Raw genomic sequence first — 13,143 nt, 5'->3', positions numbered from 1 at the left:
CTCTTCTCCCTTACCTTCCCTGCTTTGCTCCTCTTGTCTCGTATACTCTGAGAGACTCTCTCTGCACTGCTCTCCAACAAAAAATCATGGATTTGATAACTGGTCTCTCAAGGCAATTGACACCATCTTTCGGTTTCGGGGGAACCTGACTGCCCTGCCGGAACGTTCGCAGCTGGCTACACGATGGACACGTGGGAGAGGTGGCGGGTCATGTGTCTGGTGGCTCTTTCCATGGAGGACATTATATCTACCTATTCAGAACCATGATAACAGGTATTCTGCTGATTGGATTCGGCATTGCCCTGGTTTATCGAGGAATTCAGAAAATGGTGACAGCTGTCAAAGGCTTACAAGGCTGCCCGTCATGTTCGAAGCAGTGGGCAGAGCGGTCAGCAGTGAGACTGAGACTATTAACCGCAATATGGATAACAACATGGAGATGAAATGCAACATGAATAAAATGATGGAGAAGCTCACGCCTTTGGAAAAAGCAATTGGATCGATCGGAGACAAGAAATGGACAAAGAGAGCTGTGGAACTGAAATGCGGCTACTCGCCCCAAGACCAAACAATTGCAATCTTATCCTCTTTTGGCTTCCCTCTACCAGCACTGGTCTCGGCCAAGGCCGCTTCTGGAAACAACAACAACCCTGGAAGAGCTCTGGAGTAAGACACTCTCGCCCCCCCAGGTTACATGTAACCAATAACAGCCCAGCACTGTAGGTCAGCAAGAGAGGAGACTACTGAACTACTGAACACACACATGTTGGGTTTCCATCTTTTGTGGAGAAATTACATTTATTTAATTCATATTTTATACTGTATACACTTTATTCTTTATCCCCCTACCCAATCTTTACCCTTAACTTAAATGTTAAAAAATACTGGTATAACTATCCTTGTTGGGTCATTTGGGATATAGTTAACATTTAAGTGCATGACAATACAAAGAGCAGCTTGGGACACAAAAGACAGAAGAACACAAAACAATGCAAGGGGCATGAGGTGAATATTGAAAATTATTTATTGACTGTGTGATCATTTTAATTTTGAAAGTAATAATCAAAAGTGATTGATGTGATACTACAGTAAACTCACTTGAGAAATAAAGGTTGAGAAAAGCACAAATACACATTGTCAATCAACATGACTCACACACTCTGACTCTCTTTCTTTTTCTCTCTCTCTCTCACACACACACGTTTGTTTTTGTGAAAAGTGGAGACATCCCATAGGCGTAATGGTTTTTATACTGTACAAACTGTATATGTATATACTTCTATGACCCTACACCAACCCTAGACTTAACCCTAACCCTCACAGGAAACTTTGTGCATTTTTACTTTCTCAACAACAACAAAAACTCATTCTGTATGATTTATTAGCATTTTGAAAAATGGGGACATGGGTTATGTCCTCATAAGTCACCCTCTCCTTGTAATACCTGTGTCATACCCATGTCATTATACAGAGTTGTGTCCTGATATGTCACAAAAACAAGAGCACACTCACACACAAACACACACTGATATCACTGTCTATGAGGATTTATTACACACATTTAGTTTTACATATTATTTCAGTGACAGAAGTTCAGCTTCAGTATTAATGTAATGAAGAGAAAAAGAGAGTATAATATCTCACTATTACATATTTATCAAGTAGCTCACAGCATTATGAGTAGAATCTCTCATCAACCTATTCTGATTCATCAGCACAGTTTTACTGATGATCCAGAACCGAGAGCAAACCCAGGATAAAGCGGTTGAGTGAATGTGGTCTGGACTGTGTGGATAAGGTTCATTGTGTCAGAGACGCTGTAGAAGGACAGAGTTCCTGCACTGTGATCCACAAACACTCCTATTCTACTGCTGATGGGCTTTACAGGGAGATCAGTCTCTATGCTACTGTGCATGAATGAGTATTTGGAGACAGAGCAGAGCAAACCCCAAGACTTATCATTTCGTCCAAACCAACACTCCTTACTCGATCCCTTCCTGCTGATGGTCTTATATGACACTGATATTCGCACACCATTTTCCCCTCCTCTCCACTCCAGCTCCCAGTAACAGCGTCCACACACACTCTCTCTACACAACACCTGCTGATACACATCAAATCTTTCTGGATGATCAGGATATGGCTGGACTGTGACTCCAGTGTACGTAATCATTCTGTTTCTCTCAGACAGACGAAGGTGTTTATTCACTGTGTTCAGATCCAGAGTGAGCTGATGGGAATCTGATGGAGATAAAACACATCTGAATCAGGAATTATGAATCAGTTGATCTTTTCATGTAGCTGAACTCTTCACATTCAGTGTATCGTCAGTGTCTCAGTGCAGATGAACAGATATCCTGTGCAAATCATCATTTACATAATCAATCATGAAACTCTTCTATAACCTTCTACATGAAAAACATGTACACACTTAGTGAGTTTTCTGCTTTTTTTCTTACTGACTTACATTGTAAGAAGTCGATCCTGGTCCTGGGAACAATGTTGGGGACTTTGACTGTGGAAATCAAGAAACATTAACAATGTTATTCTCATGAACCTGCATCCATTCCTAAGACATTTTTAATATGATATTCTTCATGATATACAGTAAGATGATGATGGAATGTTTTCTGAGAGCAGATGAATCTCCAGGACTTTACCTCTGTCTGAGATCTTCTTGAGCTCCTCTTTGTAGAAATCCTCCAATTTGTCTCTCAGCTGATGGGCAGATTCTCTCAGAACATCAAAAGAGACGAGAGAACTGAAGGGATCATCATTTACATCTGTAGATTCAGGAGGAGCTGAGAGAGACTGGAAACTCTACAGAAAACACAAATCAAAACTCATCAGCTCCACATGGGGATGCCACTTATACAAGTGATTTAAAGGGAAAGAAAAGTTCTGAAATAGGAACCACTTGAGTGACAGACAGGGTAATAATGTTTAATATTTCAATTCAATAGACCAATCTACTTCTAGTGTAAACTAAACGAGCCAATGCACATAGGCATGCAATTATTGCATCTAGCTGCTGCTGATCACAGCATCAGTATAATAAGGCAGCAGGTGCAATGCATACCAGCTTTTCACTTCGGAGCCAAACGACAACATCGTTCTGCCAAACCGTGTCTAGATTGAGAACTATGAGTTCAAGATGCTCTTGGAAGCTTTGTGTGTTGGGGAGACAGCGCTTCAACGGTGGTCGTTCCAGAGTCGAGTCGGTTGCGCACTTCAGTCTGCATACCAGCGGTATCCAGTGGATCTTCCCCCAACCAGATGTCAAGATGTCAGATCTTAAGTTCCTCCGGGCAGGGGTATGGCAACCATTGTGTACATCATCCAACAAGGTGGTCTGCACTCCCGTTGCATGTTGCAACTCGCCAGCCTCCTCCTCCTTATAAGTCAGAAGGTTCTGAGGTCACTTTGTGCTATTCACATTCTGGGCCTGCTCAACCGTACAGCCAACAAGCTGTCTTGAGTAATACTCCCAGGATAATGGTGACTCCATCCCCAGATAGTCCAGCTGATTTGGAGATGTTTCTGAGCCACTCAGGTAGACCTATTTGCTTCTCAGAGATCTCTTACTACCAGATGTTCTACTCCCTGATCGAGGGAACACTCGGCATGGACGCAATGGCACACAGCTGGCCATTGGGCCTATGTAAATATGCGTTTACCCCAGTGAGCCTTTTTGCACAGACGCTGTGCAAAGTCTGGGAGGACGACGAGCAAGTCTTTCTAACGGCGCCATATTGGCCCACTCGTACCTGGTTCCCTGAACTAGTGCTCCTCGCAACAGCCCCTCCTTGGCCAGTTCATCTGAGGAAGGATCTACTGACTCAGAGAGAGGGTAACATTTGGCACCTCCATCCAGACCTTTGGAAACTCCATGTCTGGTGCCTGAACAGGATGCAAAGGTTTTATGTGACCTACACATGGAGGTAGTGAATACCATCATACCATTGCCGAGGGCACCATCTTCACATTTACATCTTAAAATGGAACCTTTTCATTGAGTGGTTTGCTTCTCACCGATAAGACACCCAGAGATGCCTGATTGCAGTCATGCGTCTTTTCTGCAGCAAGTGCTGGAACGAAGACTGTCTCCCTCCACACTCATTCGAGCCTTTGCATTCAGTTGAGCTAAAGTGTCTGTCATTGAAAACTGCTCCTGCTTGCACTGGCCTCCATCAAGAGGGAAGGGGACCTGCATTCATTTTCAGATCGACAATTCATGCTAGGAGTTTGGGCCGGCAAACTGTCAGGTAATCCTGAGACCCTGGCCTGGCTATGTGCCCAAGGTTTCCACTACACCCTTCAAAGAACAAGAGGTGAACCTACAAGCACTTCCCCTGGAGGAGGCAGACCCAGCCCTGGTTTTGCTCTGTTCCGTCCAAGTATTAAGATGCCATGTAGACTGGACACAAAGCTTTAGGACCTCAGGTCAGCTCTTTGTCCATTATGGCAGAAGGGGAATGCCTTTTCTAAGCAGAGGATGGCCCACTGGATTCTGAATGCCATCGCCCTGGCTTATCAGGCACAGGGTGTGCCCTGCCCATTTAGGTTGTGAGTTCACTCAACTAGAGGTGTTGCATCCTCCTGGGCACTGGCTCGTGACACCACGCTGACAGATATTTGTAGACTGTTTCAAGTGTAGAGCTGTTCCAAGTGGAACGGGTATGTTTTCCCAGTGTTTTCCAGTCTCACTCAGTGAGGTGGTGCTTTGACAGTGGGTGAGTGGAACTTCTTGTTCCGAGCACCGGCCTACACCAAATATGGGCACAGGTGACTCGCATAGGGCACTGGAAGGGGCAGCACCAACAGCGCTTTGGTAGGTATCCCATTTCGGTAGTCAACGACGTGACTTCGAGAGTGACCGACTGAAAGGGAGCGTCTCAATTAGGTATGGTAACCCTCGTTCCCTATAGGAGGTAATGGAGACCTCCTCAGTGAAAACCTGGTATGGTGTGGTATGCTCTCCTTATTATACTCACACTGTGATCAGATATTTGTGGTGCTAGTGGTGTTTGGCAGGTAAATATATATTTCTGAAAAAAAGAGTTATTCCTAAGAGATTTCCAGAACTTCAAGGCATCTCTTTCAAAAGAAGATGATGAGATAAGAGTCTGATGATTATCTAATAAGACAATCATGAACTGTTTCTCTATGATTCTCTGTCACAGCAGGATCTGCTCAAGTCCACTATGATCCTGTTCTTCTAGATCTGTGTTACCTGCAGGAACTGGATGTGATCCTGTGTGTGTGAAAGCTGCTCCAGCTCAGCGTCTCTCCTCCTCAGATCATTGATCTCCTGCTCCAGTTTCTCCAGTTGTTCTTCAGCTCGACTCACTGCAGTCTTTTCCTGATCTCTGATCAGTCGTATAAGCTCAGAGCGGCTTCTCTCAATGGAGCGGATGAGCTCAGTAAAGATCCTCTCACTGTCCTCGGCTGCTGTCTGTGCAGAGCGCTGTTAGGACACACAGTGATTCAGCTTCAGTTAGTCTGAACTGAGACGGAGACAAACTTCTCTTCTTCTCCAGTCTCACCTTACGAGACTCCACAGTCTCTCTCAGCTGCTGGAGATCTTTCTCTCTCTTCTGGATTCTCTGCTGGAGCGTATTCTGCATCTCCATCAGCTGTTTCTGCAGGACAAACAGATGGTATTAAATGAAAACTACTGGCACTAAATCATCACGTGAACAGATTAATCCTTTAAAAATATAACTGATAACTAATGGCTGTAGATTAAAACTTCAAACAGGGACAACATGAGTACATGAACTCACATGCAGATTAAGTATTAAAAAAGTAGAGACATAGAGCTTCACACTGACAATGTTTCTGCTCCATCATTAAGCTGCAGCTCCACATAGAAAATAATGCTGTAATGGGTTAATATGGGTACCAATATAAAAAGTGTTGGGGAAAGTGCTTTACATAAAAGGAAGTAAAATAATCATAAAACAATAATCACAACTATAATAAAAAAACAAATCAAAGCTTTTAAAATGATTTTAAAAACTTATTTAATATGAATTTTAAACAGTTAAAAATAGAAAATGATTATACAAAAAATACAGTGCAGTCAGTTCGGTTGTAGCACAGTGCTCATTCACTAAATGCACAGCTAAACAGATGAGTTTTGAGTCTTGATTTAAATGTGGCTTATGTTTTAAACACATCTGATATCTGATCTCTGGAAGATGATTCCAACTGCGGGCGGCGAAATATCTAAAATCATCAGAGTGTTTATTAATGGTGTGTAAATGTAAATGCATGTATTTATATTTATGTAATGATGTTTGTTTATATTTGTGTGTTGTAACTTTAATGTAAAATGTAAATATTGTAAATTAAGCTGCCTATCTTGGCCAGGACACTCCAGTAAAATATTTTAATCTCAGTGAGTCTTCTTTTCTGGTAAAAAATAAATAAATAGTAATGATATGCAGATGAGGTTACGCAAAGTAAAACAAGGTGTTGTAAGTAATGTTTTTTTCTGGGAGGAGACGAGGTGGAGATGCACGTATGCACAGTCTTCCTCTGACTGGGATTCATATAGGGATGTTTGCGCAAGTTCTGGCATGCTCGTGGTTTTATAAACCTGAAAACTTTTGTGCATACGCAAAATCTCAAGCACTGAAAAAAAAAAACCCCAGCACTGAATATAAACACACATAAAATGGGCACATCTGAAAAGTGTTCAGCAATATTTGATCAGTGTATAGTTTTAAATACCTGTTTCTCTGTCCTCTGTGCTGCAGCTGATACAGTGTCGTGGTTTTTGTGTTCATCCATCGTACACAGCATACATACAAATTTCTGGTCAGTGCGACAGAAAACCTCAAGAAGCTTCTTCATGGTTCTGGCAGATCATCTCCTTCAGTCGCCCAAGTGGCATCAGTCACTTGTGTGGCTTACGTGAATGAAACTCCTCATGACGGTCAAAATGAGTTTGACAGTAAGATTCCAGACAAACCAGACAGGACTTTGACGGCTTTGAATTTTCCTCCAGTACAGATGTCACACTGCACATCTATAGCAGCATAACAGTCATCAGACAGTCTGGTCTTGTTCAGTTTCTCCAACAGTTCAGCCAGCATGGTGTTTCTAGGCTAAAGCAGGTCTTGGACTGAAGGTCTGTCTGCACTGAGGACAGCTGTAGACTCTCTTTTTATCCTCCTGATCCCAGCAGTCTGTAATACAGCTCTTACAATAATTGTGTCCACACTGGATGGTCACTGGATCCTTCAGGAGATCCAGACACACTGGAACACATGAACTCATCCTGAGAAATCTGGCTTCTGCCATTTTACTGCGTGAATACAGATACACAACAACTCAACAGTTTGTCTTTCTCTGAATTTAAGTAATTCCTGTTTCCTGGTTCTGTGTTCGAGTGACGTTGTGTAAAACAGGTTTTTCTTTGAGTCTATAAAGCAGGTTCTTCATTCCCTGCCTTCTGTAGAGCCCCATTAATGCTGAATTTAGTTTCAAACACATGACAAATAAATGCAAAACCTTGACTAGTTTATTCAGGAATGTTTAAGTAGAGATCAAAATAAACTCAGTGGAAAATGATTGGGCAGGTGTGGCCTAATGGTTAGAGAGTTGGACTAGTAACCAGAAGGTCACTGGTTTGAGTCTCGGTGCTGGCAGGAGTTGTAGGTGGGGGGGAGTGAATGAACAGCACTCTCTTCCACCTCAATACCCATGACTGAATTGCCCTTGAGCAAGGCACTGAAGCCCCAGTTGTGTGTTCACTGCTCTGGGTGTGTTCACTTCTCCCTGCTTTGTATGTGCACTTAGATGGGTTAAATGCAGAGCATCAATTCTAGGTATGGGTCACCATACTTGGCAAATGTCACTACTTTCTTCAAATGCACTCGTCTGGACGTGGAATGGGGAATCCTGATAATAACAAGCAGTTTAAGGTCGATGTCAATGCCATTCCAATTGGCCTTTCCATGAGTTACTTTGCATTACGACCTGCACCCTCTGCTAGGCCATTAGACTAAGAATAATTTGGAATAGACCTGCTGTTTAGCTGTTCAATGTGTCCTAACTACACATGCCACAAACAAAATTCCGGCAAATTTGTTGTCCACACCAAACAAAATGAAACACATATCACAGCCAATCAGAAGTGTGTGTGGGCGGGTTTTCTTTGGAAGCACTCTTTACAGACAATAAAATGGATAAGTTGGAACATGGAAAAGATACCTTTTATGAAAGTGACATGACATACAGCAAAGTATGGTGACCCATACTCAGAATTCATGCTCTGCATTTAACCATCCAAAGTGCACACAAACACACTGTGAACACACCAACGGGAGCAGTGGGCCGCCATTAATGCTGTGGTTCCCAGGGAACAGTTGGGGATTCAGTGCCTTGCTCAGTCGTTGTATTATCAGCCCGAGATTCCAACCCACAACCTTAGGGTTAGAAGTCAGTTTGGGGAGGTTAGCAGTTCTTCTCTGGTCAGATGAACCAGCAGGTTGTTCAATGCTGCAGCAAAGTCAGATTGTGTTGAGGACTCATCTGGTTCCTGTGGTCTTGTCCCGATGGCTGATTTGTATAATTGAAGCAACACTTATTAGAGTCTGACAGGGAGGGTACTGGATGCTTGATGATTGTAACCAGGGTCTAGTGACCTAAATCAATGGTCACATGTTTGTCATGGATGTAATTGTTGAAGTTGGTGCAAGCAAAACGTTGGCGTGGAGTTACTTTTCCATTTCAGTTTGTGTGAGAACCTGTGAAACAAAAGCTTTGGGTTTACACTCCTGCAGACATGCTGCTCCCAGCTCGAATTATGGGGAATCACCAGTTAAGGTGACAGATTTGAAGAGATTACATTTGCCAAGTATGGTAACCCATACTCGAAATTGGTGCTCTGCATTTAACCCATCCAAGTGCACACACACACACAGCAGTAAGAAGTGACACACCGAGAACACACACCCGGAGGAGTGGGCAGCTATGTCCAGCACCAGGGGAGCACTTCAGCCATGGGTATTGAGGGTGGAAGACAGCACTGTTCATTCACTACCCCCTATGAGACCTGTACTAGCGACCTGCGGGTTACAAGTTCAATTCACTACAATTTTGTCTGACAGATTAAGTTGTTCTCCTTTTCGAGGTGCTGGAAAGTTCCTGTAACGACATTACCATTTCCAGTTCCACAGGTATAACAAGCATGTGTACAGTGCTGTACAATTCACTCTTTTGTGCCAGGTTGGCAAAGGGATAAAAAAACACTATAGGTATTTAATAAATGAAAACCTCACCTACATCACTTTTTGTCTGGTGTGGGTTAGTTTTGTAGATGGTTTTGGTGTAGGGTAACTTCGAGTGGTTTGTTTACAGTTTTTTACAGACGCTAGGACTGTAATACTTAGGTCACTATTGCAAAACTCTTCACACAGTTCTCCTAACCAATTTTCAGAAATGCACTACAACTACCAAACATTTTCTTCAGCTCACAAATCAACTAATTCTTCCAGAACACTAGCAAAGGTCGACAGCCGAAAAACACAATTTGTCACCCACAAAACAATGACCTAAAAAACATGTCGATATCCGTCAATATTTTATGACATTTGTTCTACAGTTTTTCTCATTTGCTAAAACACTAAACCTTACTGTCTTAACCAAATGCTCAGTTGCCTGGACTCACTGATTGAATTAATCACTCTTTTGGCAAAACCATAAGCACTTTTCACCTGTTTAGACACAGCTTGCCAACACATTTTCATTGTGATGCACCCATGCTGCATAATGGTGAGCACAGGTGACTAAAGTCAAACACAATTAAAGCACAGATGTCACCACTTAAACACAACAACTCAAAATTGATCACACTTGTGGTTAATGATGTGAGGGAACATATACAGTAAGCCAGTTCAGAGAGCACTGGTTTGTGAGGCTCTACAATGGATAGAAATTTGAGAGGAAGAGTTCGTGTGAGGGGAGGTCGAGGTGGTCAACAAAGACAAAGAACAGTAATATCTGATGAAATCAGAGCTAATGTGATTGACCATGTTCTTGTCCATGGTATGAGCACGAGGGAGGCTAAACAAAGGGTTGTCACGGTGTCTGGTCTGTGTTTCCCTGGGTGTCCACTAGTGGTCTCACTTCCCCATAGGCACCTCACCGCAGGCACTACAATTCCCACAAAGCCTTGTCCCTTCATCACGCTAATTGCACACCTGTTAATTGCACTCAGGTGTCTTCACTTTCAGTCTTTATCCTGCCTATTTAAATTGGTCTGTTTGTTTCATGGAGTTCTTACTTTCCATCACCTGGTTTCCTCGTGTTCCTAGTATTTCGAGTTCCTGTTTGTTTTGGACTGATTTTTGGTTTTGACCCCCTGCTTGTTTGATTCTGATTTTGGATTACCCATTAAACTTACACTGCTCTTGGATCTCTCGTCTCCTGTGTCCCAGTCATTACAGAAGGTCTCCATCAAATCAGATCCAGTGGTGTGGGATTTTGTCTCTGTTCCCCAGCCAGCATGGAGGAGTGGAGGAGTAGATTCCTGAAATTAACCACCCTTCATCAAAGGGGGAATGAGGTGGGTGGTGTGGCACAGTTCTGGACCTTTGCGGTGGGGCTGGCTTCATTCTGTACCTAAAACATTGTTCTCAGTGGGATACCCCAGCCACACCTGTCTCTCCCGGTGGCCACTGTGCAAGGTGGCCGCCAGCCTAGAGCCATGGCACAAGTTGGCTGCCGGTCCAGCGCCTCTGCACAAGATGACAGCCACAGGTGACCCTCCAGAGTCGAGTCAGGTTCCCGTTGACCCTCCAGAGTCAGAGTCAGGTTCCCGTTGACCCTCCAGAGTCAGAGTCAGGTTCCCGTTGACCCTCCAGAGTCGAAGTCAGGTTCCCGTTGACCCTCCAGAGTCAGAGTCAGGTTCCCGTTGACCCTCCAGAGTCAGAGTCAGGTTCCCGTTGACCCTCCAGAGTCAGAGTCAGGTTCCCGTTGACCCTCCAGAGTCGAAGTCAGGTTCCCGTTGACCCTCCAGAGTCGAAGTCAGGTTCCCGTTGACCCTCCAGAGTCGAAGTCAGGTTCCCGTTGACCCTCCAGAGTCGAAGTCAGGTTCCCGTTGACCCTCCAGAGTCGAAGTCAGGTCCCCGTTGTCCCTCCAGAGTCGAAGTCAGGTTCCCGTTGACCCTCCAGAGTCAGAGTCAGGTTCCCGTTGACCCTCCAGAGTCAGAGTCAGGTTCCCGTTGACCCTCCAGAGTCAGAGTCAGGTTCCCGTTGACCCTCCAGAGTCGAAGTCAGGTTCCCGTTGACCCTCCAGAGTCGAAGTCAGGTTCCCGTTGACCCTCCAGAGTCGAAGTCAGGTTCCCGTTGACCCTCCAGAGTCGAAGTCAGGTTCCCGTTGACCCTCCAGAGTCGAAGTCAGGTTCCCGTTGACCCTCCAGAGTCGAAGTCAGGTTCCCGTTGACCCTCGAGAGTTGAAGTCAGGTCAAGTCACCGTTTACACTCCAGAGTCAGGTCAAGTCACCATTGACAGTCATGAGTTGAGCACTACCACAGTTAGACCGCATGGCTGTGGTGGTCTTCTGCGCCACCCTAAAGGGCTTCTGTCGCAACCGCAAGGTTCCAGTTCCACATGATCCACCCGGGATACTTGCCCTGTCGGCTCGGCCCTGGGTTCCGAACTTTCTGTTCCCTCCTGGTCTTGTGTTTTGTTTCTTGTTTTTTTTTTTTTTTTTTTTTTTACTCTCCTTTCCTAAACCCTATTGAGGAATTATTCTCAGTGGAAGGTATATGGACGCCAACGTTACACCAGGGTAAATCTCCTGCAAGCCATGGGACTTGCCTTTGGTGACATAGGCATGCCAAGCCTAGATAGGGCATGCCAGGTTTTTTTTTCCCCCATTGCCTGGCCAGACAAAATGTGGCATGTGATGTGGATGAAGTCCTGTGGCCTGACCCAGTACGGAGACATGATGCTGTGGCTGAGTAATACTTTGTATATTTGTATATTTTTGTACTTTATTTTTACATGGGCTCACTGTACAATAGTGGCAAACACATAAGATTTCTGTTTTGTCTTTTTGTACAAGTGCTAAATCCACAGGTTTTTTGTTTTGTTTTGCAACATGCATTTAGCCTACACTGAACAATAAACATTTATTCATCTAGCTTCATGTCCTGAGCATTGTGTTTTCTATTTTTCTACATAGTGTTTAGTTACTGTTCAGTAGTGTTTTTAATTTTGATTGACTCGGGGCACGATTAGACAACATAGTTCAGTTTTGAGCACAGATTGAACTGTTTTGAGGTGAAAGTTTGGTTTTGCAAGAAGAGTCTGAGGTTTTGTTAATGTAGCTTGATAATTGGGTTTTGTGTTCACAGTTTAGAGAAAAGAAGAGCAGCTTTCAAGAAATGTGTCTTAGCAATTGAGAAAAACAGTATTTTTATTTTTTTGTACTTTTTTTATAATTTTAAGATTGAAAATATATTTCATTAAGATATTACTGTAGAAATGTATTAAATTGTTGTCTTATTCAGTTTTGTATTATGTAATTGTTTTGAACATAAGTTTAACAGTTTTGATGAAAGTATGTAAGCGTGTGCAAACTGGCCTGTTCGTACAAAGTGTTCTGGCAGTTGTTGTGTCTGAGTGAGAAAAGAATTCATGAAATTTGAGAGATGTAGTCATTGAATGCATATTGTGCCAAAGCAATGATAATTGATCCTCCGTGTAACCCACAAAGACTTCTGTTGTGCTCACTGTGCGAAGAGTTTTGCAAAAGTGACCTAAGTGTTGAGAAATGTGTCCTAAACTATAAATAGACCTGCAGCATTTCTTAAAATGGTTCCACTTTTTGTTGCCATAATTGTTGGCCATATGCAGGACACTTATCTCTTTTAGCTGGGTGGTCACTTCCAAAGTTATTGAAGTTTTTATATGGCAAGAGATGCTTTGCTTTCTGGTTTGTCTCTTAATCTGCCATTTTTGTGCTTTCCTGCAGATGCATGATATATAGTGTTGACCACTGCAGTAGTCATTTGGGGTTTTGTTAGGTCTTTAATGTCTGTTCAGAGATCTAACATATTGATATGCCATTGACTACAGTTTGTTCTGATTCGCTAAGCAGTGATTATCTTCGATTATCTAGT

General features: G+C 43.3%; 1 protein-coding gene and 1 long non-coding RNA gene across 2 annotated transcripts; both read right to left on the bottom strand.

Annotated features, from left to right (window-relative positions):
- Nucleotides 1–1,521: 1,521 nt before the first annotated feature.
- LOC113079929 (neoverrucotoxin subunit alpha-like) lies at nucleotides 1,522–5,293 on the bottom strand. Its single transcript, XM_026252162.1, has 4 exons — nucleotides 5,234–5,293; nucleotides 2,661–2,820; nucleotides 2,468–2,515; nucleotides 1,522–2,241 (listed from the first exon to the last, which is right to left on the bottom strand). Exon 4 carries the CDS (start codon nucleotides 2,171–2,173, stop codon nucleotides 1,712–1,714), a length of 462 nt encoding a protein of 153 aa, XP_026107947.1. The 5' UTR covers nucleotides 2,174–2,241; nucleotides 2,468–2,515; nucleotides 2,661–2,820; nucleotides 5,234–5,293; the 3' UTR covers nucleotides 1,522–1,711.
- Nucleotides 5,294–5,412: 119 nt separating this feature from the next.
- Nucleotides 5,413–6,850, bottom strand: LOC113079920 (uncharacterized). The gene is made up of 3 exons (XR_003281779.1): nucleotides 6,739–6,850; nucleotides 5,547–5,642; nucleotides 5,413–5,467 (listed from the first exon to the last, which is right to left on the bottom strand). It is a non-coding gene; the product is annotated as an uncharacterized LOC113079920 (long non-coding RNA).
- Between the last annotated feature and the right edge of the window lie 6,293 nt (nucleotides 6,851–13,143).

Source organism: Carassius auratus, unplaced genomic scaffold (genome assembly GCF_003368295.1).
Source record: "Carassius auratus strain Wakin unplaced genomic scaffold, ASM336829v1 scaf_tig00029870, whole genome shotgun sequence".
NCBI classification, from domain to species: domain Eukaryota; kingdom Metazoa; phylum Chordata; class Actinopteri; order Cypriniformes; family Cyprinidae; genus Carassius; species Carassius auratus.
Note: the sequence above shows the minus strand (reverse complement) of the source record. Positions and strands in the feature narration are given on the sequence as shown.